Source organism: Poecile atricapillus, chromosome 3 (genome assembly GCF_030490865.1).
Source record: "Poecile atricapillus isolate bPoeAtr1 chromosome 3, bPoeAtr1.hap1, whole genome shotgun sequence".
NCBI lineage: Eukaryota > Metazoa > Chordata > Aves > Passeriformes > Paridae > Poecile > Poecile atricapillus.
The window spans coordinates 100,132,023-100,159,230 of NC_081251.1; the positions used below are offsets into that span (position 1 = coordinate 100,132,023).

The 27,208-nt window shown below is 46.3% G+C and overlaps 2 protein-coding genes across 7 annotated transcripts in view; one reads left to right on the plus strand and one right to left on the minus strand.

Moving 5' to 3' along the window:
* The window catches only part of COQ8A (coenzyme Q8A), a 43,325-nt gene extending 25,867 nt beyond the window's left edge, over positions 1-17,458 (plus strand). Inside the window, exons 6-15 of the mRNA XM_058835495.1 lie at positions 3,846-3,968; positions 7,622-7,707; positions 8,737-8,877; positions 9,980-10,061; positions 11,413-11,506; positions 12,320-12,461; positions 13,930-14,037; positions 14,778-14,843; positions 15,569-15,655; positions 16,101-17,458. Coding sequence (XP_058691478.1) covers positions 3,846-3,968; positions 7,622-7,707; positions 8,737-8,877; positions 9,980-10,061; positions 11,413-11,506; positions 12,320-12,461; positions 13,930-14,037; positions 14,778-14,843; positions 15,569-15,655; positions 16,101-16,394 — 1,223 coding nt within the window. The 3' untranslated portion in view covers positions 16,395-17,458. The remainder of the gene's footprint in view (positions 1-3,845; positions 3,969-7,621; positions 7,708-8,736; positions 8,878-9,979; positions 10,062-11,412; positions 11,507-12,319; positions 12,462-13,929; positions 14,038-14,777; positions 14,844-15,568; positions 15,656-16,100) is intronic.
* A 2,927-nt stretch (positions 17,459-20,385) lies between these two features.
* Positions 20,386-27,208, minus strand: part of CDC42BPA (CDC42 binding protein kinase alpha) — a 181,794-nt gene continuing 174,971 nt past the window's right edge. For all 6 annotated transcript variants that reach the window (XM_058835492.1, XM_058835488.1, XM_058835489.1 and 3 more), the window contains 2 exons: positions 26,385-26,542; positions 20,386-25,209 (listed from right to left, as the gene is read on the minus strand). In XM_058835492.1, coding sequence (XP_058691475.1) covers positions 25,078-25,209; positions 26,385-26,542 — 290 coding nt within the window. In that variant the 3' untranslated portion in view covers positions 20,386-25,077. The remainder of the gene's footprint in view (positions 25,210-26,384; positions 26,543-27,208) is intronic.

Consider the following 27,208-nt stretch of genomic DNA (forward strand, 5'->3'; position numbering starts at 1 on the left):
ATGGCTGCCAGCATCATGAGTTTGAGCTGAGACCTGTCTCTTGAGAATTACATATTGTCCTGTTCCTGGGAAGTTGCTGGAGGATGTAGTTTCTCTCCCTATTGCTGCAATATTAATAGTAACTTCTTGGCACTTGAGACTTAAACAAGTGGGATGTGTGTGTATGCCCAAAGGCATGCCGAAGAATTTCACTCTCTTGCTGGCATCCAGGAGTAATGAGGAAGGGCTTTCTCTTGGTTGCCCTCCTCTTACCTAGTTAGTACAAACTAAAGTGTCTTCACACCTTTAAAATGGAATTGGAAACATGGGTCCTTTAGTCCCAACCCCTTAGCCAGATACTTCTGAGCTACACATGATCCTGATAGCATAGCTTGTGCTTCTTCTTTCCATTGCTGTTATCAGAGGCACTGCAAATTCCTACTCTCCTGCATGTTCTGATCTGTTTTTTCCTGCTTGGCTTCCCCTTCCTTGTTTAGTAGCCACAGGACCTGTCTCTCCCTACTTTGGATTCTCTCTGTTTCCATAAACAATTCACTTCTTCAGGGACTTAGCCTAGAACAAATATGTCTGGTGCAAGAGTTGGTGAATTTCTTCCTTTTCCATCCAAGCCTGATGTCCTGGACATAAATTCATTCTGCTGCCAAATTCTTGTAAGTGGGTGCAGGGTGTTGGGGTTTTTTTTGTTTTGGTTTGGTTTTTTTTGTGGTTTTTGTGTTGGTTTTTTTTTGTGTTTTTTAAGTGCTTAAGACCCTAATGCTTCCACCTTTAAGTGGTTTGGCTTATCTTATTTTGTTAAAAAGAGGATGACTGACTTGATTTCCAGTTTGAATTTTCCTGGTAGACTGATAACCTCCTCTGTCACTGGTGACCTTGATGGCAGCCTCAGTATTTAAAGTGTGTATGTAAATACAGAATAAGGCCCACACAGGGTGGGAATGGGAAAATAGAATAAGTTCCCAGGAATTAAAATGTGAGTGCCCAAATAAACAGCTGCTGATACAAGTATAGATACTCTGGGTTCAAGGACAACTTTGTCACTTATTAATGGTCTGTCCTGGCCAGTTCTTCAGGCACTGCACAAATGCCAGGCTGGACAGAGCCCTGACAGGCTGGCACTTGGCCTGGATTTGAACAGAGGGATTTTCTTATGAAGGGCAATAATGCAATATCCTTGGGTTGTCCGTCTCAAGTGCTTAGGCCATGTTCTTGAGTATTCCCATGGCCCAAAGTTTTTGTGGCAGATGGTCCTACAACAGATACAAATTCCAGTCACTAGTTCTCCATTTGCGACTGGCAAAGAAGGTGGAAAAGGAGTGATGCAGCAGTGAGTTGCACACAGGTTTGGAAATGAAAAAAAATACAAGTGGGTCAAGCACTAGTGAGAGTGTCTGCCTGCTGCCTGTTCTGTGGAAGAACTCACAGGCCCAGGCACTGTAGCTTCAGGAGCCTTAATTTCTGAGGTATCCATGTTGCCATGGCTCATATGTGACTTCTATTTGCCTATTTTACTTTCTCTGGTGAAATAGGTGAAATCTATTTGTGAACTGAAGATGGGGAGGAAATAATGTGAGGCACCAAAAGGTGCCAGCCATCTTTGGGTAAAATGTTAACTCACTGAAAATTGGTTTATTTTTTTCATGAACTTGTGGTGGGTTTTATCCCCACTCCCTTTTCACCCAGCCTTGGAAGCCTGTGTCTGTTTTCTCTCTGTTTGCCATTGACACAGTACTGCTTTTCACTCTTGCTTCCAGGTCACCTTCTTGTTCATGCATACTTGTAGCAAAGTACATAAGCAAGAGCTGCTCCCGTGCTGTTGGGCTGTCTGGTGATCAGGTATTGCCCCTGGAGGCTTGACTTCAGTGAGAAGCTGGCCAGAAGAGGATTTGGGACTGCCTGTGTTTGACTCTTTTTCTAATAAGAGTTAAAATTGTCGGAGCTCACTGGCTTCTGGATGTGGCTTTAATCATTAACTAACCCCTTTATTCTGCTGCTGACTCAAAGGAGGATGTTTTTGTGTGCAGCGGTGTGAAGGAATATACAGCTTTGATTCAGTATTTTCACTAGGTCTTGTGTGTCATCTCATACAGGGATTTGCCTCATCATTGCTAAGGACACAACTTTCCTGATAGGACACTTGAGAGACAGCATTTCAGTTGTGGAAAGCCAGATCTTTCTTCCCTGGGTAGCTCTATCTGTTCAGTCTCTAAGTCTCCTTACTACATCCATTATCCAGAGAAAAATGTGCTCTAAGGATTGCAATGTGCTGGAAATAGTGAATTCTCAACCTGTCCTGCTTTTCCATATCTTGCTCTGAAGAGCAGGATGGCTTCATGTGTACTCCTGGTGTTTTTATCCCTGTTTTCATGTACATTCTTCACTTAGGACACTTAGAGAGAGATGTCCCAGATGCAGTGCCATCTTGCTGCTATCCCACAGAACAAATGAAAGAGTGGGGATGAAGGGCAGCAGAGCAGCCTGTACCTGACACATCTGTGCTCTGCCTGTGGGGAGTTCTGTGGAATCATTTCTGCAGGGAAGGTCTGTAAGCAATCCAGCTGCTTGCAGGAACTGAAGGGTATCTGTCAGATCAGTAACATGCTTGGCACCTCAAGAAAATGGTACCTAATTGTGGGAGCAACCAGAGTTTAGACAGCGGCTACTTCAGTCTGTCTCTGTTATTTCTTCTGTTCCCTAGGTAGTCTGAGTCCCTCTGTGTACCTTCCTGAGAGCTACCAGGAGATGGAGAGGATCTCTGGCTATTCTAGTCAGCACACGACACACCAGTAATTTTCATCTGCTGGCTGAGATCTCCTGGGCTGTTTTCATCTGCTGTGGCCTTTTTGGGCGCTGCCTATTGTTTATAGGGGCTTTAGCTGTTCTGTCCTCTGTTCCTCTAAAGTAGTCAAAAAAAGATGTAGCTGCAAGATCAACATATTAGCTGTGAGCTCTGCAGCCTGGCTGCAAGGCCTGACCTTCTTCCTCCTTGGCTCTCTGTCAGCAGGAGCTGATCTACAGCCCCAGCAGAGAGGTGGGTGGGTGTCTGCCTGCCCCCTCTGTCCCTGCTCTACTGGGCATTGCCCTGGAAGGTAGTTCTGGCTTGCTTCTCCCAAAGGGACCACAAACTAGAATCAGGGCCTGCTTCCCCTCTCCCTTAATAAAAAAAAAAAAATATATATATATATATATAAAGTGGAGGGGAAGTGCTTCTTATGCCATACAATCCCTCTGTTGCAAACTTGGAACTGGCACTGGTGTGTACATGGCTGCATGACCTCTCTGAGCCTGTCAGACATGAGGCTTTACACATGCTTGGGGACAGGAACGTTTGTTTGAATGTGTATAGTTTAGTCTTGTTCTGTGCAAGTTTCCACATTAAGAGGTTGGAAGAGTTGTTGGTCTGTGCCAGTGTGCTTCCAAGGCTTTTGAGGATTCCCCCTTGCTGTGGCTCACTCCCCCTGCCCTTCTGAGGGTATGGCTATGCTGCAGCCCATGGTGTGGGACTCAAGACACCTTTGCACAGTGTATTAGGCTGTGCTGGCTGGCACAGTGAGTTCAAGCACCACCATCTACCCAGGATCCCAGACAGTTTGCAGAGCAGTACAGACATTCTTGGAGGCTGTGACTTGCTGCTCCTGGCCCTCAAGCCAACAATGTCAAAGTTGTCTCAAGGCACATGTACAACTTCAGTCCATGCCCCTGGGTTGCAGTGAAGGCACTTGGTGTAGTCATAGTTTGATTTCCCGTAGGGAAGGGCAAATCTCCTGTTGAATGTGGGCTAATACAGTGGAGTGGGCTTGCCAAGATCAAGGTGTTCTTCATTCATTACTCTCTCTCGTTGCCCTCAGGGAAGAAAGCAGTGATGGATTCTAGTCCGTTCCTGTCAGAGGCCAATGCAGAAAGGATTGTGAGGACCTTGTGCAAGGTCCGGGGAGCAGCACTGAAGCTGGGACAGATGCTAAGCATCCAAGGTAAGTGGTAGCACAGGTCCTCAGCTGTCCTTTGTACTGCCAGGTGTGACAGAGGGTCAGCTGTCTGCAATCAGGCAGTGTCAAGTGAATGTGGAGACTCAGAACAAATGGCTTTCTCCTGTGAGAGCAGTCATGGAAGTGTTTGAGTTCCATCTAAGCCCAGCATGAAAGAAATAGATGCATGCACTTATACACCACCACACTCTCAATGTCCTTATCATGTATAACTGAAATTGGTTGACAGTAGGGTGACACTGTGAATTTTAGTGTCTGTGTTACAAGCAATTGTTAAGAAGCAGAGCTGTATTACACTCTGATTGCAGGTGTCCTGCTAGAAAGAAGAAGGGTGACAGCAAGAACGTGATCCTGTTCTTTGTTCACCAAAAATGGTCAAGGTTATATCCACAATATTCTCCCATTATAGAAACCTGTTTGTGGTTTATGTGCTCTGTGGGCACTGAAGCTTTACTGGAAAGGCCAGTAGAGTTGATAATCTTAACAGGTACAAAACACTTGTTTCCATCCTGAGATGACTTCAAACTGCTATTTAACCCATTGAGCTCTGAGGCCAATGACCACAGATGAAGGCAATGAGTGACATCAGTTTCTGCACTGTCTGAACTGTTAGGTTACCCCTGGGAGATGGCAGGTGTGCTCAGTTCAAACCTTATCTGGATCTTTCCACTTTGCCTTCCTGCCCAGCCAGATAGAGACGGAAAGAACCTGCCAAAAACAGCTGTAAGACTTGTCTGGAAATAGCTTTCAATATGTTTCTGAAACTGAGTAAGTGTCTGAGTGTTTGAAGTACTCACTTTACTTGGCTTGTGCTTCTGCTTGAATTTTTGTAGGTATTAGCTGATGAGACTGGATCTAGTAGAGTATTAAATGCTTTGGGCTCACCAACAAAACAAGATCAGTTCACTGTCCCAGACAGCCCTGATTGGCATTTCATTTGCTAATTAATTGGTTTAGCTAGGTGCCAGGCTGATGGCCACCTGGCAGAGCTTAGTGGGAGGCATTGGCTGCTGTGTTAAAGGCTTCCACCCACATGCTGTTTTCTCACCCTCTAGAAACTGCCAGGTGCCACTGATGGCTCACAGTGCAGATCCAGGAGGAGCTCCTGTGCTCCTTGCCTTCCAGTACCTCTGGTATGTGGGCTGAGTGAGCCATGCCTGGAAATCCTCTCTGCAGTTAACCTCATCTACTATAGGTGGGATTAATTTCAGATTCTTGGGACACCACTGAGTTGTGCCTCCTGTGTGCCCAAGCCTGGTCACAGCTGCCATAGGCCTGGATATGAGTGCAGTGGAGGGAGCTGTGAAAGGCTGGCTCTGAGGAGCAGAAATGCTCTGGATTTTTATAACTTGCCTGCTGTCTTCTAATGTTACGGGTGCTCTGGCAGGAGTGTCAAATACTTGAGATTGACTTCACTCTGCTGTCAGGAGCAGGCCTTCAGCAACTTTGGTGGTTGTACCCAGCCCTCATTTGAACTCTTGCTATAAGTGTGTGGACTCTGCTGTGCCTGCAAGAATGCAGGCCCATGGTGACCTTGCTGGGGGACAGCTGTGGTGAAATAAATCACACCATCAACAATGCAGAGTCTGTTTCTTGGGGTGGCCGTTTGGACAGGAGGGTTTCATGCAGGTCCTGCCACTTTGTGGGCTTCTCTATGGCCTGGAGAGTTTGAATTCACTGCTTCTGTCAGGAGGTCTGGGTGCTAACCAGGGGCAGGGGCTCCCTGTACCTGAGCACAAGTCACAAAGCAGTGTCCTTAAAATCCCTGATGTCTGTTGTGTTCCCCTGATGTGGGAGTCAGTGCATTTGTTAGGGATGCACACTCCTAAAGGTCATGCACAGAAAAGATGCCAAAGGCCCCCAGTCATCCTCTGTTCTGGGAGATGTTGGAGAGGCAGCTGCATTTGCCAGCTCAGAGTGCCCTACCTTGGCTCCTGCTTAATTTTGTTCCAGTAAGGCCTCACCAGTTGACCACAAAGACGTAAAACCTTATTCATCAGCATGTGGTAAACATGGCTTTGGCAGAGTTGCTTCCATGGCAAGACTGATTTTTGACATTGCTGCTGAGTTTCTGTACAGTCAGCCTGGACTTGCAGGTTTCTTGGCTATTTGACGTCGTGCTCATGAACAAAGAGTGGGGGTAGTCAAGCACCTCAGCTTAGGATGGATGCCCTCTCAGACTAGGGGCTGAAACCCATTGAGAGGTTTATGGATGTCAGCAGTAAGCAGAATAAAGGAAGTAAAATAAGAATAAAGTAAGCAGAATAAATAATCCCAAATGCCTGTTGCAGATGCTGATGCTTTGACAGAAACAGCTTCCAGGAGCAGGAGTCACTCTTAGTGAGATCCATTCTCCTTCTGCCCAGTCACCTTTGGCAGTGCAGGTGACACATTGCAGCATGATGGTTAATACCTTCCCATAACCCTGAGAATATTTTTTAGAGTGTTCAGAGGCTTGGCAGTGATACACCATCAGTGACAGAGCAGGTGTTTCTTTCAGTGTTTGCAGTGCATACGCAAATGCAATGTCTCACCTTCTTGCGGGTTTGTAACGTCACAGCAGGAGTTCTACTCACTGGGCCTGCAAAGCCTGCTCCTCTCAGCTTCCAGTGATGGAATGGGAGCTTCTCTTAAAAACTCCTGTTGGTTCTGCAGTGGGGTTTTGTTAGTACTTTTAAATGCTGCTGTGGCTTCAGTGGGAATTTTTAAACAATGCTGAGTGTTAATGTCACATCTCTGCATTATTTATCTTTTTCTATCCATTTCATTCCACCCTTCTTCCCAGAACAGTCCTCTTAAGGTCACTGTTTTTCTTTTTTCCTGAGATAGACATAAGGTGGTTCATGCATATGTATTTGGAGAGGAACAATAAATATTTGCTTGAATATCACAATTGCAGGTGCAGGTTCAGTTCTCAGGATCAAGGCCTGTAGCGTCGGCTTTTCCAGCATTGGGAGAGCAGGAGATAAATCTGATTCCTTTATAATAATTTATGAAATGAAAAGTTGGCCAGCAGTAGTAGTTTTTCTGAGTTGTTGTACAAGCCTTTGCTCAAGAAGAGGACTAATCTTTCAAGATGCCCCAGCCCCTCCTCTTATGAGTATAAATATTTGCTTGCTAAATCCTTATGACATAAAAGTTTTGGCTCAGCTGTGTTCACTTCTGCCCACTTGTAGTTGCTCTGCCTTTGGGCAGTTGTTTACTGTAGCAGATGCTGAATCCTGATTTCTTCAAGAGTTCAGTAGTTGTGTAAGTGGTGCTTTACCATTGCACAGTGTCCTAGAGGAGCTGCTGCCCCTTACAATGAACTGGATAAAACCATATTGGGAACCTTGGAGCACTGGGATGGCTCTCCAGGGGACCCTTCTGTGACCTGTGTTTCCACAGGGCAGTGGCCTTTTCTAAACTGGATGTTGTACTGCTGCCAGCCAGAAGATGGGCTGGTGTGTGACAGAGGCAGAGCACTCTGCTCCTAGGTCTGTGCAGCCTGTCACCACACCTAAAGAACTAAAGAATTACTTCTAAAACCTTCACTGGGGTGTGCCTGGAGCAGGACAGTCTGACTTGCCGGGATGCAGGAGCATGTTTCTTTGTGTGTTGAAGAATGACACTGACTGCTGTGTGCTTTCCCTTGGCAGATGATGCCTTCATCAACCCCCATCTCCAGAGGATTTTTGAGCGTGTACGTCAAAGTGCTGACTTCATGCCAATAAAGCAGATGATGGTGAGGAATGTTCCTGAGTGGTTATCAGAGAAAGGGACAATGGACAGAAAAAATGTCACCTGTGACATGCCCTAGTAAGGGAGGTGGATGGGGATTTTAAAGAATATTTCAGTGATGTTACATCTTTTCAGCTGTGGGTAACATGTGATTCCTTCTCTCAATTATGTGCTGTCTTTTCTCTAAAAAAAAAAATAGAAGAGGGGGAAAAAAATGAGGGAGTTTTTCATGTCCTGAGATTAATGTTGATGGAGCAGGATGCTGCTGCACACAAATTTGGTTATAGGGTGTTGGTGAGCATAGCCACCTCTTGTGTTTTCTCTTTCTCGTGGGTCTTAAGCTGGTGTCTAGATATGTCTACATCCCATTTTAGAAACAGACTTACAAGCCTTACTCTGCTGGAAAATTAACAGCAGCTTTGTCCTTACCATTTTGGTTAACTTGCCATCAAGAAGACTCAGAATGAAGTGAACTAAGTTTGCTTTCCCCAGTGTTCTCTGTAAATTAACGTGTAAAGGATGATGCAAAAGGAACAGCCAGCATTACTTCTTCTGAAAGACACTAAGCAGAGCTAGAACTTAAATGCAGCAGTCTGGCAGGGTAGCAAAAAAGATGCTAAAGCAGGCTGTGATGTTTAATTATCAATATTGCCTTTAAGAGAGTTATGCCTGGATTGCTTCTGTTCAGCTTGGCAGCATGATGAAAGAGAAGAAATAGCTAATTCATTTTCTTGCTCATTTTCTGGAAAATAGCAAGTGGCACCCAAAAGGGGATATTTGTATTGCCAAGGCAGTGGTGTTTGTGTTCAAGATTTCTGTCTTTTAAGGCAGAGCCCCACAGAGATCTGACCAGCACCTGTTCTGTACTGGGGCAGCATTGCTGGCTGGACCACTCCTTGCCTCGGTGTGTAATCACAAGGCACAAAGGATGATCTAGAAAGCAGGTTTTAGTCCCTTAGAGGATCATGATTTCCAAGACTGAAAGTCTTAAATCTTTGCTTCCCATACGCCAATCCTTTCTATTTATTTGTAGAAAACTCTGAGCAATGATCTTGGCCCCAACTGGAGGGATAAACTGGAGTCGTTTGAAGAACGTCCCTTTGCTGCTGCTTCAATTGGTCAGGTTCATCTGGCACGCTTGAAAAATGGGAAAGAAGTTGCCATGAAAATCCAGGTGGGCTTTACAGACCAACTATGTCTTGTTTGTGCTCATAGAAGGGTGGGGGAGCTACATGTGTACTGCTAAACAAATAAGAAATATTTTAATGCAAGTGAAGATATGATATATTACCTAGTGCAAACTGAGTGGAAAAGACAGGAAAGGTTTTGCAGCTGGGGCCAGTCTGAGTCCAGATGAGCAGGATACATCCCACAGATATTTCACTGCAGTATGGGATAATGGTGCTGAGAGACTGCATGTACATTTAGGGCTGTATGGGAGGGTCCCATCTGCTCCATAGGTCAGTCTGCTTTCTGGCATGTGCACAAGCCCCAGGCCCCTTTCTGGGTGTCAGCAACCTCAGATGGCTGTTTCCAACAAAACTAACCTCTGGAGCTAAAGGTCCTTGTACACCATGGTTTATAACCCCAGGGAGTGAGGTCGCTTGCTGTGTGAGCAGTATCCCAGGCAAAGCTGCTCAACTCATTGGTGGGTTTTTGTAGGATGGGGAGACTTTAGAAATAGTATCAATGGTGTCGATGTCTTCTCAAGCCATTAGTGTCTCAAGTGCTCTCTGAAGTCAGGCCAAGGTAACAGCAGCAGAAACTCAACCCTCTGGCATCAGCACACATTCTCCTCAGTAGTGCAGGTTCCTTCCCTTCCTGACAGACGAGGTGAGAACAGGAGGAGATGCCTTTGCCCGGACTGGGCTGGGGCCTCGCCCCTTGCCCTACTGCTGAGAATGACACACTGGGGCTTCCAGGGGTGTGTGCTCTCAGCTGTGGGAGAGAAATGACTGACTGCTGTGGCTGTTGTGAGATTTGTGTGTCTGAGAACCCATCATGTGTTGGAAGAATTCCCATCAGAGGATCTGAACAAGCCATTCTGATTTCAAGGAGCTGCATCTTAGCCTTTCTTTCTGTCCCCTGGTTTAGATGCTGGGCTTTGAATAAGCTTTTAGAGGAGGGATGTGTGGCTCAGGAATGCCCTGGCTCATTGCCAGGCCATAGGTAGCTGTGATGTGGGGGCAGTGGATGCTGAGCAGGGTGTTTTTATCATGCCCTATACAACCAGGTCAGGTAATCTCAACACTGCCCTCTCCCATTCTGTCCCACAGTACCCCGGAGTCGCCCAGAGCATCAACAGTGATGTCAACAACCTGATGGCTGTCCTCAGCATGAGCAATATTCTCCCTGAAGGTAAAAAGACAGAGACGCTGACAGAGCCTGGTGCAGGTTGAGTTCTGCCAACCCCTTTCAAGCAGTGCATTTCATGTGTCCCTCCAAAGACCAGGGAAAGGGACTTAAGGATACTAAGTCTGCCCAGGAGAAGATTTCCTGCAGAAAGCAGGAGAGGGAGCAGATGTGGGCAGAGGGTGCAGGGCCAGCTTGGGGAACCATGCTGTGTTCCCCTGTTCTGCTGCAGAGCTGCTGCAGCCTCTGCTGGGCATGTGCCTGCTCCGGTGCCCACTTGGTGGGGTAGGAAGTGCATCTGTGTGTTTTCTGCCCAGATGTATTCCCCAATCTGCCAGAGTAACCTGTGCTTCTCTCTGTGTGCTCTCTATATAGAGACAGACCCACAGGGATTCTTAGCAAAGTATAAACTGCCTGGGAATGCTCACTTTTGATAGCTTTCTAGGCTTGGAGTGTGAGCAGTATTCAGGTGAGGTAGTCTTGCTTTGTTCTGCTACTTTCTGGTACATTTGGCAGAACTCATTCTTCTCCATGTTTCCTTGTAGCCCTCCATGCCTGCCATTCTGTGCTCTTCCCAGACGTTCTCTTTTCTTTCCAATCAGAGTCAGTGGAGAACTGTCAGAACTTGCTCAGTGTCCCAGCACATGGACAAGTCCCTTTTTCCACAGGGAATGCAGGACTTAAAAGTCCTGTTTTGAAATACCTGCCTGCAGCAGCTGTAAATATTAGTGGGACTTTACAAATGCTGCTCTAAAATCATGCTGGGTGCTGACAAAATCTGGGACTGTTCTCTCTGGTGGCTGGGCAGGGCCCTGCAGAGGTTGCTACAGTCCCAGCTGTGTCTGGCCCAAGAAGTAGATTGGTTTTCCAGCTTCAAGACTTAAGACAACTGGGCTTGGCATCTCAGGCCCTGGCTACGTGCTGCTGCTGCAGTGCACTGTATTAGTCATGCTGACTGTTTCTACTTGGCAGTGCCTGCTGCCACTTGGAGGCAGATAAGGTTTGGAGCCTGGTTTTGCTGCTTTTGTGCAGTGTTTGGGTGCTTGTCTTTGGTGTGTGTCCCTGCACAGCCATGCCAATAGCAGAAATGGACAGCTTGGGCTGTGGGGTGGGAGATGGGAGAGGACAGAGCTCTGCTGCATAGAGCAGTGGTGTGGATATACCTTGACTTAGGAGCAGCTGTGTAGCTTGGGCTTGGGATTACTGCATAACCTGCATGGCTCTCTGAGGCCTCCTGGACTCCTCAGCTCAGAGTTGGCTGGAGAGCAGACTGCTCCTCAGCTGCAGCTCTGGGAAGCTTAGCCTGAGGAGATCCCTTTTTCTAAGCCTGCTCTCTCCTGTGGTATTTGACTTTCAGGTTTGTTCCCGGAGCACTTGATTGAAGTCGTGAGCAGAGAGCTGGCCCTGGAGTGTGACTATCTGAGAGAAGCTGCCTGTGCAAGGAAATTCCAGTATGTTTCCACCGTTGCCTTCAGCCCCTTTTCTCTGTTTGTGTGAGAGGCAGGAGAGGTTGCTTAACTTCAGGAATGGTGTGGAGCCGACTGCTGTGCCATGCCATGTGGCACAGGGGAAGCCTGCATGGTTATGGCCTGAGCTGTCCCCCAGAATCACTGCCTTGTCTCAGCTGGGCATGGCTTCAGCCAGCTGAAATGTGATCACCTAAACTCCCTCCTCCTGTGCAAGTCCTCTGTCTGTTCTGCTACACATGAAAGTGCTGCAGTAACTCCTGAGGCTGGGTTGCAGTGCTCTTCTGTGTGGTCTTATCTCAGCCTGTTGTTAATTTCTCCAATCCTTCAGCTCAGGAGGTTTTCAGTTCAGCTCTCTTAAAGGAGTTGCCTGCTCCCTTGGCTTGCCATAGCATCCAGATTATTTTTAAATGATGGCTGGATGCTTTTCCTGTCCTGCAGAACTGCCCCTGTGGCACTGCTCCCATTGGCAAAGTAATTCTTCTATCTGTGTGTAATCTGACTCTAAAGCCAGGTGGAGTGAGCAGAAGACCCAGTGCCCCTTGATGCACTGGCCTGGAGCTTTCTTAGTATCACTGCTCTGGCAGGAGATGTGACTTCAGGAGCTGGCAGCAGCTGTAAGTCACTGGCAGGGTTTCTGCTGACTTAATCCCTACTGTAATTCCTGAGGAAAACATATCCTGGCAGCCTCAGCCAGGGTGTGGGTAGAGGCTGGTGAAGGGCTGTGTGAAGTGTTGCTGATGGGTCCGTCTGCTCTCAGGGCTCCTAAACCTTTTCCTCTCCTTCCTCCGTCCTTAGGGAGCTGCTGAAAGACCACCCCTTCTTTTATGTCCCAAGAGTAATAGATGAGCTGTGCAGCAAGCACGTGCTGACCACAGAGCTGGTGTCTGGCTTTCCCTTGGATCAAGCTGAAGGGCTGAGCCAGGAGATTCGAAATGAGGTAAAACTTGGGAGTTTGTGCTTCTGCCGTTGCACAGAGCCCTGTGCTCAGCCTGCCCATGACTGCCAGACTGGGGCATGCTTTGTGGCACAGCAAACCTTGAGCAGGGCTGGAGTCAGGGACTGTCTGGAGCCTCTAGGAAGACCCCTTTAGGGAAGGTAGCAGTGACACTGGAGTCTCTCCTGGCTTGTTTGGGCCTTGCAGGTACCAGCATATCTGCAGAGAGGGGTTGGAGGGGGTGAATGGCAAGGGCAGCTGAAAGGGAGGTAGTCTTGCTGGTTGATGCCATTTCTGAGGACCTTACATTTGGGAGGGACTGTCAGCAAGGGAAAAGGGGTCTTAAGCAGCTGCTCCTCTGGGCAGGACTGCAGAATTATCCCAGTGCAAGCAGTTGGGTATCATTCTTGTGGGACTGACCTGTGCTGCACAGGGCTGCTGGAAAAGTACCTGTCAGTAAACAAGAGCAGGGATGTGGGGATAGGTGGGTGTTGGTCCTGAATATAGCCATGGATTGGAGTGCTGTGGTGGGACAAGCATCTGTTCTAGTAGCAGAAATAACTGTCCTGGTATCCTGGTATTTGGATGTGTGTGTGTTTCTTGGTGTGAGCTGTCAGCTGTTAGCAGGTCACTGGGGAAGAGAGCAGAGTCTGTTCCTCTAGATAAACACAGTGAGGTGTCACATTAGATTTGAAGCTGTGCCAGAGCTGTCAGCCTATTCTTAGGGACTGTCCCCAGCAGTGAGATGCTCTATCACCAGGACTCATTTTAAAAGGCTGTGAGCTGGAGTGTTGCTGCAGGACCAGCCCTTCTTTCCTGTAAGCCACTGGCCTGCCTAACCCTCTGCCTTCTGACCCAAATGGCAATGACCTGTAGTAGGGTCAAGCTTGCATTTGGTGCCCTCTTCCTTCTACCTTGGATATGATGTTTCACTCAGCTTTGCAGAAGCTGGAGAGGGGCAGAGTGAGGCTGGCAGTTCTGCTGACCAGGCTCCAGCTTAGCAATTCTCACAGAAAAGCTCTGCTGGAGTATGTAATTCAGCGGGGGGGTCTTGAAGGACTACTGCTCTTGCTTCTCTGTGCCTGTTGGTCCCCAGGTGTGGCTCTGCTGCTTCTCCCTCAAGCTGGGTCTGTTCTGAGTCCACAGAAGGAGTACATGGTGGGTCTGTGTATCATGCAAGATTCCCATTCTTGCAGCCACCCAGTATGTAGTCAATTGTGGAAAGTTAAAAGGCAGGACCAGAATGCAGTTGAATGAGCACTGGAGCATCTGTGCCATCTGCTAAGGATGCCCCATGGCAGGTGTGGGCTGGGAGTTGCTTCAGCTCTGCAGGAGTTTGGCAGCTTAGAGCAGATGATTCCTGCTGATATGGTGATCTGTTCCCTGTTTGCTGATGCCTGCTCTAAGTTACAGGTGTGAGTAGGGCTTGCTGCCCTCCTGACTTGTTTCTTGTCTCTCCATGTTTTTCAAGATCTGTCACAACATCCTGGTGCTGTGTCTGCGGGAGCTGTTTGAGTTCCGGTACATGCAGACTGACCCCAACTGGTCAAACTTCTTCTATGACCCACAGCTGCACAAGGTAAGCCCAAGCAGCCAGTGTTCTACCTATACAAACATTGGTTTTCACCAGCTTTTGATTATTCCCCACTCAGAGAGTTTAATGAGCCCTTACTGAGAGTCTCTCAGATCCGTGTCCTCGAGGCATGGACAGATAGCACAGGGAAACACCTCTCTTTGCCACTTGCCCTCACTAGGGCTTGGTAGGAAAGCAGGGCTGCTGTAACCCTGGCCCTTGATCAGTCACAGCTACCTCCTTACCTATGTCAGGATCTATTTTGAAGGTGGTCAGTGGGAAGCTGCAGCTGGGAGTGCTCTACCAGGACACACCTGAGCCCAGGACTCCTCAGTTAGACACTCTTGTGCTGTGCTTAAGATAAGGGTAGCAATTCCTGATTATTGGTTTGGCTACTTGTTTGTACTCTGTAGGGAAGATGAAACTGCTTTTTATTCCTGTGGTTTGTACTGCAAAGTGCTGGGAAAAGGTTCAGTGCTGCTCTGTCCCTGCACGTGAAGCCTGAGTGGAGCTGTCTGCAGAGCATGTGTGGCAGTGTGGGCACTGGGCATGGGCCATTCCTCCTCAGCCCTGTACTGGTGCAGCTGTTGGGGCTGTGGACTGGGAATAAAGGATTCAGGGGCAGTTGAGATGCAGAGGAGAGCTGTGAAAGCCAGCTGAGGTTCCTGAAGAAATCAGGAGCATTCTTAAGATCAGGTTCTACCAGAATGGTTGACTCTGTAATGGACAACTTTGTCCATTTCCAGGTGGCCCTGCTGGACTTTGGAGCAACGCGAGGGTTTGATGAGAAGTTCACAGATGTCTACATAGAGGTGAGGACTTGCACTGTGTCCTAGAGAGCTGCAGTTGATTTTGCAAATACTCTTAGCTGTTAACACTTTGTACTCGAATACACTTCGGGTGTGGAGGGAAGCAGGGTTGGAGGCAAGAGAGTGACCTCGTTTCCTGTTGCATCCCTTGCCATGGCTGTCTGCACACGTGCTGCAAGCTGCTGGCTCTCTGAGTTGGGATGTTCACAAAGGTGAACTGCAGTGATGCTTGCTGGGGGGCTTGGACAACAGGGTGTATCAGAGCACTCACAAGTCTGTGATTTTTATAGGAGGATATGCAGGAATTGCTTGTTCCCCACCTCTTCCTGAGATTTTTAGCTTTTCCACAGATAGATAAATTGATGTGAAGTCAGACGTGCTTCCTTTGTGATCACCATGTTCCGCACGTGGTAACTGAGCTGCCAGGGCCAGCAGCTGCCACCTAAAGCTGCTCACAGTCAGCTCTATTTCTTTGGGGGAGGGGCTAACTATTTGTGAAGGTTTTTTTTTGCTGTCCCTTACATTCTCTGGGCCATGTGTAGCCCTGTTGGAAGAGCTGGATCTTCTAGCCAGTAGCTTTTAACCTGCCCAGCATGCAGAGAGGGCAGAGGCCAAGGGAGTGAGCAGATGGGTGGTGTTGTGTGCTCCTGTGGCCTGTGCAGCAGTCCTGTGCTCAAAATGTTGTTCAGTTATCTCTTGGATTTCCTGAAAGTATTCCTCCTACTCAGGTAATCAAGGCAGCTGCTGACATGGACAGAGAGAGAGTACTGAAGAAGTCCATTGAAATGAAATTCCTCACTGGCTATGAAATCAAGGTATGGAGCAGAAGGGTCTGATTTTGGTGTTGGCTGCAGATAAGGTGGTTGCAGGTCTGTGAACCTCCCCAGATTTCCTGATATGGTGAAAGTGTCAGTCCAAAAGCCCTTTTGATAAGCATGAGGGAGGAGAGTAAAAAAGGTTTTCGCTTTTGTTCTCACTTCCTTTTGGGAGCAGGAAAAGTACCACTGTCCTTCTTTTACTCCCTCTACAAGACCCTGCAGGTGATAACAATTCCTGAAGTTTCATCATGAAGATGGTTTTCTGGAAGGTTTAGTTGCTCAAAACTGCATGAACTAAATGTTCCTCAGTCTTGCTGAGGTTCCCTTTGTCATGGACAGGGCTGTTTCTCCTAAGCTGCTTCTGTTAGCACTAGCATTTCTTTTTCTCCTTGGTGATTGCCATAGCTAGTGGTGTTACTTATCCTTCTTTCCTTTTGGGCAGGAAATGGAAGACGCCCACTTAAATGCTGTGCTCATCCTGGGAGAGGCTTTTGCATCTGAGGAGCCTTTTGATTTTGGCAACCAAAGCACCACTGAAAAGATCCATGGTTTAATCCCAATCATGCTGAAACATCGGCTCGTCCCCCCGCCAGAGGAGACTTACTCTCTTCATCGGAAGATGGGCGGCTCTTTCCTCATCTGCACCAAGCTGAAGGCCAAAATTCCCTGCAAAAACATGTTCCAAGAGGCATATAGCAAATACTGGAGCAGTAGGGGCAAGAAGCCAGAGGAGTAGTAAGAATGAACTTGTCATCTTCTGAGGGCCCGGTTCAGCTGAGCCTTGCAGCGAGCGTTCTAAGCCACCCCTGCGTTGCTCCCCAGCTCTCCATCCTCTTGAGATGCAGCAGCCCCATGCCCTGGAAACCAGGTGTGCATTCCACGAGGACAAAGCTGCTCTTTCCTGCTGTGTCTATCCTGCATCGACTGCCAGCACAGCCCGCAGCTTGCAGGAAACTGAGTTCTGTGCTGCTTCAAGGCACCAGCTGACTACCTTAAATACATTTGTAACATTCTGAGAGGGTTTTATAACAAGCAGGGGAAGGAGGACGACAGCAGAATTTAATATTGAAGCCTATTTGTAATTGTCCACAAAGTGTTTTTTAAAAACCTTCCCTCTTTCAAGCTGAGGTGGAATTCAAGTAGTTTTCATACTGTGAATTTATAGATTGAAATACCAAGGTGTTCCCTACCACAGACACATCCAGCACCTCCCCCACGTTTTAGTAAGTCAAGTGGTAGCAGTCTGAGAACCCTCCTGGATTCTGCTGACGTTGATTTAATGCAAGGGGCGTGTGTGCAAGTAGAAGTTTTATGCTTTCTGCCTCTTTTTGGCTTGCAAGCTAAACATAGGAAATATTTTTAAAGTCTGAGAATTGAGTACCAGTTTCTTTTAAACACACACATACACACTCTCACAACTCAGTTCTGGGAGTCAAACGTGTAATCAGCAGAGCTATATCTGAGCACAAATAGTGGGATTCTGCACTGTCTCGTAGGTATCAGCTTTCCTGAGGGTAAGTTAGATAAGCTACAGCTCTGACACCAACTGCTTGATGCACTCCTGACTAAGACCCTCTTCTGTGTGTTTCCCTGTAAGGCAGAACTTGCAGCAAGGCAATCAAATGTCCTGCCTCTGGTGAGCAGCTCCAGCCCCAGCTGAAATGTCACACAAAACCAGACGCACAGTTTTTATCTCTTGGAGTCGAGCTAGGAAATTGACTTTTGTAGGTTTTTGTACAAAGCCTGTACCTGTACGACTTCCTGATGTTAATAAACAAGTGCTTGTGCGGTGGGCCTGCTGCCTGTGGCTGTGTCATCTTCTGGTGTGGGAATGGATGCTAAAAGGAGCAGTGTCCTGTTCTGGGGGATAAACAGCAGCTGAGCAGAAGCAGCAGCTCCCAGGTCTCTTGTTGCAGTTGTTTGCTCAAGGAATTGTTACTAGCCTTGCCTGGCCATCCACCTGTGGCCTGTTCATGCCACGAAAATCCCCGGTAATCTTCTTGCTTTTTAATCTTCCTTTGTTTTAATCACTCTGTTAGCAGTCTCCTGAACACAGGTCTCTTTGCCTTCCCTCCACCTGTGAAGGAGAGGCTGTTGGTGTTCAGGCTGACCTGGTGCTCATAAGGCAGGAGTCCTGGTCTGGCAAGTGCTAGATATTTATTTACCTGCAGGCTCAGCTGGTCCTACTCAGTTAAGAGGAATGCCCAGGTTGTCTGATCTTACACTGCAGCATGTGTGAAATCCTGGCAGCTGACACTTTGGAGGGAAAGAACAGGTAAGTGAATAAATCTCTCCCCCTCTCTCAGGAGGGACCTCTGAGAAATAGGAAAACAGGTTATGGTATTATCTTTATTCCAAAGCCAGGAACGTATAAGCCACTTCATTTAATACTTTGTTGAGTAAGATGCAGTGCAGTTTAATTCAAAATACTGGTCAGATTATCCTTAATCTCTGGAGAAGAGTTAACTGCTGTTCAGTGAAGTAATAGTTTTGCATCAAACCGTACAAATTTACAGTAACTTTCCTTGTTTTGAGTTCTGATAGATGTTGTTTAGTTTTTCTCCTTTGGATCTAGACCTTGCAGCTGTAAAAACAGCAGAGCTGTTTGAGCTGTTAAATGCTTTATGTTAAAGTTGAAAAAGCAAAGTATAAAAAGCTGACAAGGAAATTAGATTATGTGTGCTTCAGAGCAGATTTTCTGAAACTGAAGATTCAAGGCCAACATGTTCAGAGAACTTGCAAAGGCAGCAGAGTAAGCTGGAGCATTACAGTTCACTTTTCCAGTAAGCACTTGTTCATGTGAGCCCTGATCTTGTGTATACTATGCTGGGGTAAGAGTGTTCGACTCCTGGCAAACATTCCCCTTCCTGAGAGAGTTTAGGAATGACGTCCAGCTGAACAGTGCAGTTGTTTTGCAATTGCAGGAGGGTAGCAACTTGCAGAAGCTGAGATGTTGCTTTATTAGGAGAGCTAATTAGAGCTCTCAGTCCATAATTCTCCTGGCCTTTTGTGTAGGCTGTGAAAGCATTAATAATGGCTGTAGCTTTGTCCAGGGAGTTTTGTGACAGGAGGAATTGCATGTCAGAGGAACAGCCGTGTAGAAAACGTGAGCTAGAAACTCTGGCTTCAAGTCAGAAGTTGTGACATTGTACAGTGAGCAGAAACACTTGGTCTGTGCCAGCCACTGCATTTGCTTGAATTACACTTACAGGGTTGAGGATGTGACTGTCTCTATGCTGCAGGAAGCTTCTGTGGTCTAGAAAAACCTCTTGTGAAAACATTTCTTCTTTGTACAGGGCAAGCTGGACATTAAAGCTGCCTCTCTAATGACAGTGATTTTCCATTCTAAAGGATCAAGATTCAGGCTTGGTAGCAGTGGTTTTCCTACCTTCTTTCTTTAGTCAGCCTGGCTGCTGCATCAAAATGGCAAATGAATGCTGAGGAGCTGAACAGGAGGTGAACATGCTGTTCAGATTCTGTTTTTCTAATGCCCAAGTCTCAGACACTACAGGGCCCATTTCCCAAGACCTTCACAGCTGTGATGTACAACTGGACCCCTGGGAAATCAGAAATAAAGCCCTGATTGAAAAGGCAGAGCACAGGAACCAGGGTATGTCCCAAAGCTACAGCAGCTGCCTCAATGGGATGAGCCATGGGCTTAAATCCACATGAACTGAAGGGCTGAGAAAGTAAACATTTTGACTGAAGGAGAGGGACAGGAGTAAGGCAGCCTAAAGCCGTGCAGGAAGTGGGAATCACGGTGCCTGTTCCTGGAGGAGATTGCTGGTAACCTTTGGTGATGGAAGATGCCCTGGCTGACACTGTGGGGTGAGTAACAGTCCAGTCCTGTATTCCTGCTGCAGGGCATTGACTGAAGCAGGTACCAAAGCCAGAATTTACCCCAGAGTCACTAAGGTTGGAAAAGACCTCTAAGATCATCAAAACCGACCCTGACCCCAGCATCACCTTGTTCACCATTAAATCATGCCCTTAAGGCATATCCACACATGCTTTGACCACTTCCAGGGATGGTGATTCCACCACTTCCCTGGGCAGCCTGTTCCCATATTTCCCATGCCTTCCTGTGAAGAAATTTTTCTTAATATCTAATCTAAACTTCCCCAGGTCCAGTGAGGCCATTTACAACATTACACCAACAGGGGAATGAATGAAGAACATGTACCAACAGTCTCTGGTAGGGGAAAAATTCCAGGCTGACTTTTGTGGAATGGGTGGATGACAGGAAAGGGTCAGGGCACATGCAAAACTTCACAGGTATTCTGTGAGGTGCATGAAGATCAATGTGATGTTGGTAGCTCAGAACTAACTAACTAACAATCCAGCCTCCAACACTAGGACAGCTGAAAAATTTGATGTATAACTACAAATGAAGGAGGAACATGAAAAACACTGACTAGAACCACATAACTACCTCTTTCTTTGGTCATCATAGTACAGCTGACCTAAGAAAAAGGTCAGGGACACTGTAGTTCAATACAGCAAAGCATCCAGTGACTTTGACTGTACTTTCAAAAGGATCTGGTTATTTTTTAAAAGCTCTTAAAGGGAAATCGATTTTATCACGTACTCCTTTTCTTCCCCCTGTGCACTTGTGCAGGTGTGTTAGAACCAGCATGTTGTATCTTCAAGAGTACCATCATTCCCCTTTCCATTTCCTCCTCAATGCTTAATGTGGGGAGGTGGGAAAAAAAGACAGAACAGCTGCATTTCTAACAGTTCCCTGTTTTATTGCAGTACATCAAAGTAGGTTAATATTAAGTGTGTTACCAACATAAAATATTGGTGGTAAGTCATTTTTACATTGTTGACTGTTCCACCTTAAATATTTCTGTGCAAAAGAATCTACATCATTGTTCTGTAGCAGAGAATCTCTTACAATGTCCCCTACAACATTGAGGGCATTAAACAAAAGAGTGAGAAGAGGCAAAAAGCAGAATCTTTCCCCCACACGCACACTTGTCAGCTTTTATACTCTAAAACAAAAAAGTGATTACATCTATGCCATGCAAAACTGTACAATAATATTACAATGAAAAACCTAAAAAACATATTTTAAAAATAAATGATATGAAACTGTCATACATAAAAAGGCAGGTATAGCAACACTGGTTTGTTTGTGGATTTCTTCCCTGTAGATGTGACTGTCTTAAATGGAGAATGAAAATAGGTTGTACTGAGCTGTGGCTGGAATGAGAGGAGTTGGAATTCAGACTGGAAAGCCTGCAGCAGAGCGGCCTCTGGGGGTGTTTATCAAATAAACTGCGAACACCAAGTGCACAGAATGGTGCACTTTGTGTTAGTGCAGAAAAGCTGTCCCATTTCCTCCATGGAACAGACTTGTATTAACAAAAGATCCCACAGCAGGAACTGCTATGTGCCACTTTGATTCTCAGACTAAGGCTCAGGAGCTGTGGGTACCTGCACTGCAGTAAGTTTTACCCTTAATGCATTCATTTAGAATTGAACAGCATTCATAAAATAGAAAAGAAACCCTTTTTCCACCCAAGAGCGTGTTTGTCCTGTCATTCAGGGTCTGGCCATGCAATACGACACAGGGCCAGAATCTACTTCTGTGTTAATAATCCAACTGTTCTGTTTGGAGAGACTGACACACTGTGAACCAGTTAAACTACATTTCTATAAATCAACTATGCTTTTTGGACTTTTTTGTTATGGCAAGACCCTTAAATTCCCTCTGCCATATACCTGAGAATAACACACCAGGGTTGTAACTTACCAGAATCAAATCAAAGAGAGAACATTCCTGACTGAGTTTTGAAACTCATTTAAGTGGGCAAAATGCACATTCATAACAAGCCACAGCAATTAATGGAGGGGAAAAGAATCAACTGCTTCACCACAGTCTCAGGAATGTTTTTTTGAAACCACCAGCTGTCTTCTACAGGCCAAAGGCAAGAGAGAAGAGAGTACTGTAACCCTGCTTTTGGGTTTATGAAATGTGGGAGGAAGCCACATACCTGTGTGTGCACACGTGCAGGGGAAAGCTATTTACCCAACTTATTCCATCCTATAACCTGGAATCCTTAGTAGCTGCCTGAATCTGTTCAGATCCTTGTTGCCATCAAAAGAGAGAGAGAAAAAAAAAAGGCAAAACCCCAACAAACCCATCTGTTCAAGCACTGTCAAAAATGCAAACAAACACCTTCAGTCTCAGCCAAAAGGAAAAAAACCAGCTAGATACACATCCTGTGTACAGAGAACATGTGCCACAGTCAGGAAGTCAGGGGGAGATTTTAAGCTCCCAGAACAAAATGCAGCCCTCGACCTGTGAAGTTGAAGCAGTGCTACAGTGCAAAGGAGCAAACATCAAACCTCAGGAGACAACTGCTTTGGAGATACCAGTCAAGAGTCTTACAGTTCAAATGACCAAGTTAATTTTCCTATCCCAATGAGTCTTTAGAAAACTCAGCTGCAGTATGCATACCAACAAAAAGAGATGAGTGTGGTTTCAAATTGAGTCTATAACCAAATGGTCCCCAAATACATGAAACTATTTAAGTCCTAGGACAATTTTTCTCTTTTCAAATAAATGATGTGGTCATTTGCTTTTCAACTGAGAGAACAGTTGCTGTTTCTCTTCTGAACAGACACATATAAAAATGCACAGGACCAAACTAATGATTAAATAAATCCTAGAGAAGACTGCTGAGCCTTGGACATTGTAGTGTACAAACAGCGTGGGCCTGTGGAGCTCTTCATCCTCTGAGCTTAGTGTTGTAACACAGCTGACCTATGCTCTGCCTGAAAATGTCAGGGGTTGGTTTCAATAGATTGCAGGCACTGGAACGGAGTAAACACAGGGGTTTACTCAATTTAATTGTTTGCTGTGAGGTGGCTCTTTGGGTTCCATTTTCAGATAGAGCTTTAGCACAACTGCGGAAAAAAAAAGTCCATGAAAAATGATCCTGTGACCCTCTCTCAGGGGACTGCCATGCAGGCTGCTCTGTCTTTAATGACTACTGTTTAAATGCCTTCTCTCAACATCAAAATAAGATTATTATTTAAATACAACATACAGTAAATACAAAACTAGTCTGCAAAGGCTTTGAAAAGTGTGTGGACATGCTTCACCAAAACAAGGGAATTATGGGGAAAAAGCAGTGGCTATACTTGAAGCAATATGCAGCCTTTGAAAAGAAGCTGATGTGAAATTTCCATAATGCCAATAACACCCTGCCTATCTGTCCCTCAGAAATACAGAAACTTTTCTGGGAGGAATTACTTTCCGATGCTTTGCTATTTGCTAAAGCTTTTAATTTCAAATGCCAGGCTTGCAAAAGTAGTAGGTTTGAAGTGAAAACAAACAACACAACCAGCTTGCTACTCTGAAAAACAGGAGAGAGACAGGCTTTTGATATGATGGTTTCTACAACAATTTCTTGAATTCCTGTCCCAAAATAACACTGACTGAGCTTAAACTTGGATAAGCCTCTTGATTCAGAGTGAAAGAGAAATCTTACCTAGGAGACCCAGCATGATTAAATGGATTAGATGGTCTATGTGTTGTTCCCTATGTCACATTTAGATCATACCTGGAAATTACTGTACATGGTTTGAACTTACCTACAACTTCTGTTAGGGAAGACAGAAACTGCAAAACTCCAAACAGCCCTGTGTGGGTGAAACTCTACATAACTGCTGACTGCAAGAATACAGAATGGTTTAATGAGAGCCATAACAAGTTTCTGCAACCCACAGACCCCGATATTCTAAATACAAAAAGCCCTTATGTGTTTGAGTATGGTCACAGAATGAAGTAAGCAACTATACTACTGGGAAGAGAGGCTCATCCCAGATGAAAAGCACAATCTGCCTTGCTAACTAAAGAGAAGAGACATCTTCCTCTCACCATACATCTATGTATCAGTTTTTCATTCATTCTGTTAACTGGGTGACCACTTCAGCTTTTTATTTATTTTTCCAACTTCAGCAGGCTCTGCCTTCCACTGCAATACATCCTGCCCTCCAACCTGCCCTGCTTTGGGAACCAAACAGCAGGTAGCACATAGAAATAACTGCAAATTGCACAACCCACAGCACAGGTAGGGGGCAGAGGAAAACCAACCTTGCCAGTGCAGCAGTTGTGGGTCACCAGGCATCTTTGACTACCACAGTGTGAACAGTGTGAGGTCAGTCTTCAAGGTTCTGTGTTGCTACAGTGACAGCAAAGCCAGCCAGGGCCAGCTTTGGGCTAAGGGCACTCGTTTGGCTGATGAGTATTAGCAACCAGTATTTGGTAATGACAGTAAGAGTTTGCTGCTTAGGGATGGTCAAGGTGATGTCGAAGACTGCTCCCTTCTGAGTTAAACCTGCTCAAAGGCTGACCCAGGGAAACAGTTTTCCTGCTGAATCCAGCTGCACTGAACATCCTTGCTGCCTGAAGGACCTCTCCTGTAGCTGCCTCAAGGCTCCAGCTCACAGGTGGCACGCACGGAACCAGGGCAGCCGCCGTGGCTGCTGGGACAGGGCCTTGCTGCCAATTGTTGTTATTCAAAAGGATGGGGACTATGAGGAAAGTAGGAATTACAGCTTCAGTTCTGCTACGGCCAGAAGGAGAGAAGTGTTGTGAGAGCACTGCAGGGGCTGTCCCGGCAGTGCAGCGAGTGCTGCGCACACGGAATCTCTGTCCTGTGGGAGGTTTTAGCCAGCCCTCCGAGTCTGTAAATCACCGAGCATGAAAACAGGGACAACACAAATCTTAAATTAAAGGCTCTCTTAAATAAGCATCCATCTTCTGCTGCATACACAATGCTTTTTTTCTTTGAATATATACATACGTATTTTACTCTAACATCTGCGTATTTATTTAAACTCTGTACTGTAGTAAAATATGCATCATTTTAATCAATAAGGATTTGCTGGCGACAATCAGATTGACATTCAAACGTGGTGGCTGAAAGCTTTTATGTGCCTCTGACATACTGATCATTCCCCACGGAGGGGAAGGGGTCTCTGTGCTACTTTTGTACAGTACAATGAGCTATTGTATGAAAACAAAATCCCTCTGAATTTTCTCTTGTTGATACTGGTCTGGTCTACTTACGCTACCTTTTGGGAAGTGGGATAAATATGTCTTTAAAAATGAAGCAGCTGTAACCACAAAAATGAAACCAATACTAGTACAAATCTACAGCATCTGATATTTACCAACACCCTAGCTTTGCTCATTTGCTGCTGTCAGATCTGGGGAGGTGAGGCAATGCTGAACGGTGCTGAAGGTGACCAGCTTTTACCTTCCTCTGTACCCCACTCCCAGATCCTTTTCAGACAAGGAATGGGGAGGGTTAGGAGGATGAAGGTGAGAACTGGAGCAAGTGAAGGGGACAGCCATGGGGACAGCAAGCTGATGTGATGCCAAATCTGAATGCTGAAGCAGTTCATGAGTCCCAACTCACGTGGTCAGAGCTCTCCAGGGAGAGGCTCTTGGTCTTGTGAGGAGAAACCGGGCTGGGAGGGCTGCTGAGGTTGGAGCTGTTTGATGCCGTCGAGTGTCTTGGAGAGTCAGAGTCCTGCAGCTCCGAGACACACAAGAACACCAGTAAGTAACAGGATAGCAAGTTTGGGGGTGACTGAGGGTATCTCAGCAACCATGGCTGGATTCAAAGGCCTCTGAGGATTTTGCTCGAGTCTAAAATACTTAGGGATCTTTCTTGCTCGCAATTTGCAAGGAGACCTGAGATTAAGTGGTCAGATCACTCTACTTTCAGCAAGCGTAAGTGATACTGACATAAGGACATTAGGACACAGCACCAGTGGGATTCTGGCAGTCTGTGTGTTGCCAAGGGCTGCTTGGCCAGCAGAGTGTGCAGCTTCACTATGAAGCCTGTAAAACTACAACGGCTCCTGCCTTTACACATACTGTGATTGACATGCTCTTGCACTAAAATGAGAAATCTTTGTGGCTTTGTCACAGCTCCCTCTTCTATGTCAGCCCCAGGGTATCAATTCAAATATCCTATTGAGTTACTTGGATCTTCCAGAGTACAGGAGAATGCAACTCTGAGCCTGAATTTGGGCAGACAGCTACCCTTTCAGCTTCCACTGGCAGGATATATTCAGTACCATGAAAAGCCTGTGTGAGCTCTCATTTTCACACTCCTTGGTAAGAAAAAGGGTTGGGGAAGTTTTGCAGGCCAGCTTCAGACTGAACCCTTCCACATAAAACATTCTTAGCTGGAGGGACTGAGTTTAGCACTGGGCAGGATTTCAGTCCTATCATAACAACAGTCTAGACTGCACAGAATAGAAATTATTAAATCCAGTTCTTGCACTAAATGAAATTATAGAGGTAAACTAAATTACCTTGTTAACTTCTGACTACAAAGTGTCTCCTGTGAAATGGCTGCTAAGATAGCTTATGAGTTTTTGCACATAAAGGTCAAAAGGAATATCAGCACTTCAAGCTGTGATATGTCACTATCAAGCTGCTACTTTACTGGGCTGGTATTTGGGAGAGCCTTGCTACCCACACATCTCCAGGCAAGGAATGCAGAGAGCTTTTTCTGTATCTTGAATACCCGGACCAGAGCTGACACTTCGACCAAAGTCTTTTGTAGCTTGAAATACAGGAAATCTATCTCGACTGTCAACAACTCCCAAACTTGCAGCCAACCCCACGACAGGACTGAACTGCCTTATCTTTATCATCACCCTTAATGTTTCTCCTCCTCCTGCAGTCACTCACCTCTCGCTCGTAGTCCCTTGTGGGTGCATCACTGCCTTGGTCCAGGCCCCCGGAGGACAGGGACCCGTCTGAGGGCGATGCCATGGGCTGGCGCTTTGCTCCGTAGCTCCCTCCCGAGAATTCCCTCCGCAAAGCGCTGCCGTTCTGTGCAGAAGATCCTACAACAGAGGAATTAAACTGTGTTAGGGACCCCACTCAACACACTAGGAACTTGTTTAGCTGTTTCTCTGGCCAGTTCTGCTTTCCTGCAGCGTGTCCCAAGCTCATGGCTTGCAGCTATGAAGGCTTTCCTATTGTCTGTCCAGTCCCTCCCTTGGCATGTCTGTGTAAGAACACTTTACTGTCACCGTGTTCCTGACAAAGGTGGCTGCTGTAGAAACAGCTGTGGTGGCTGCCTGATTCCAGTGGCCTCTTTCAATGCAATGCCACTCTTCCATTCCAGCAGCCAGTTCTCTACTGCTTTACCTTTACACTAGTGGCAAGAGAGGCATCAAAAGCTACACACAGCTCAGCAACCAAATTAATAACCAGGGAGCTTGTGAACAACTGATTTGAAACACTTGAGCAGGAGCAAAGCAGCCCCAGGGCTAATAATGTAATCTGGATGCTAACATAAATTTTAAAAAACTGACAAATTACAAATGTGGGACTCTCAAAAGCACCATCTGCTTATTCACTTGCTCCTTTGAAAGCAAGACTAAAATACTCTGCTGGCCTTCAGCAGCAACACAGTCAGCCATCACTTCAGAAAATCCTTATCCAGCATGGACAGAAGCCACTGCAGGCAGCCCTTTCCCTAAAACACTTGTGCCCAGCCCCCAAGC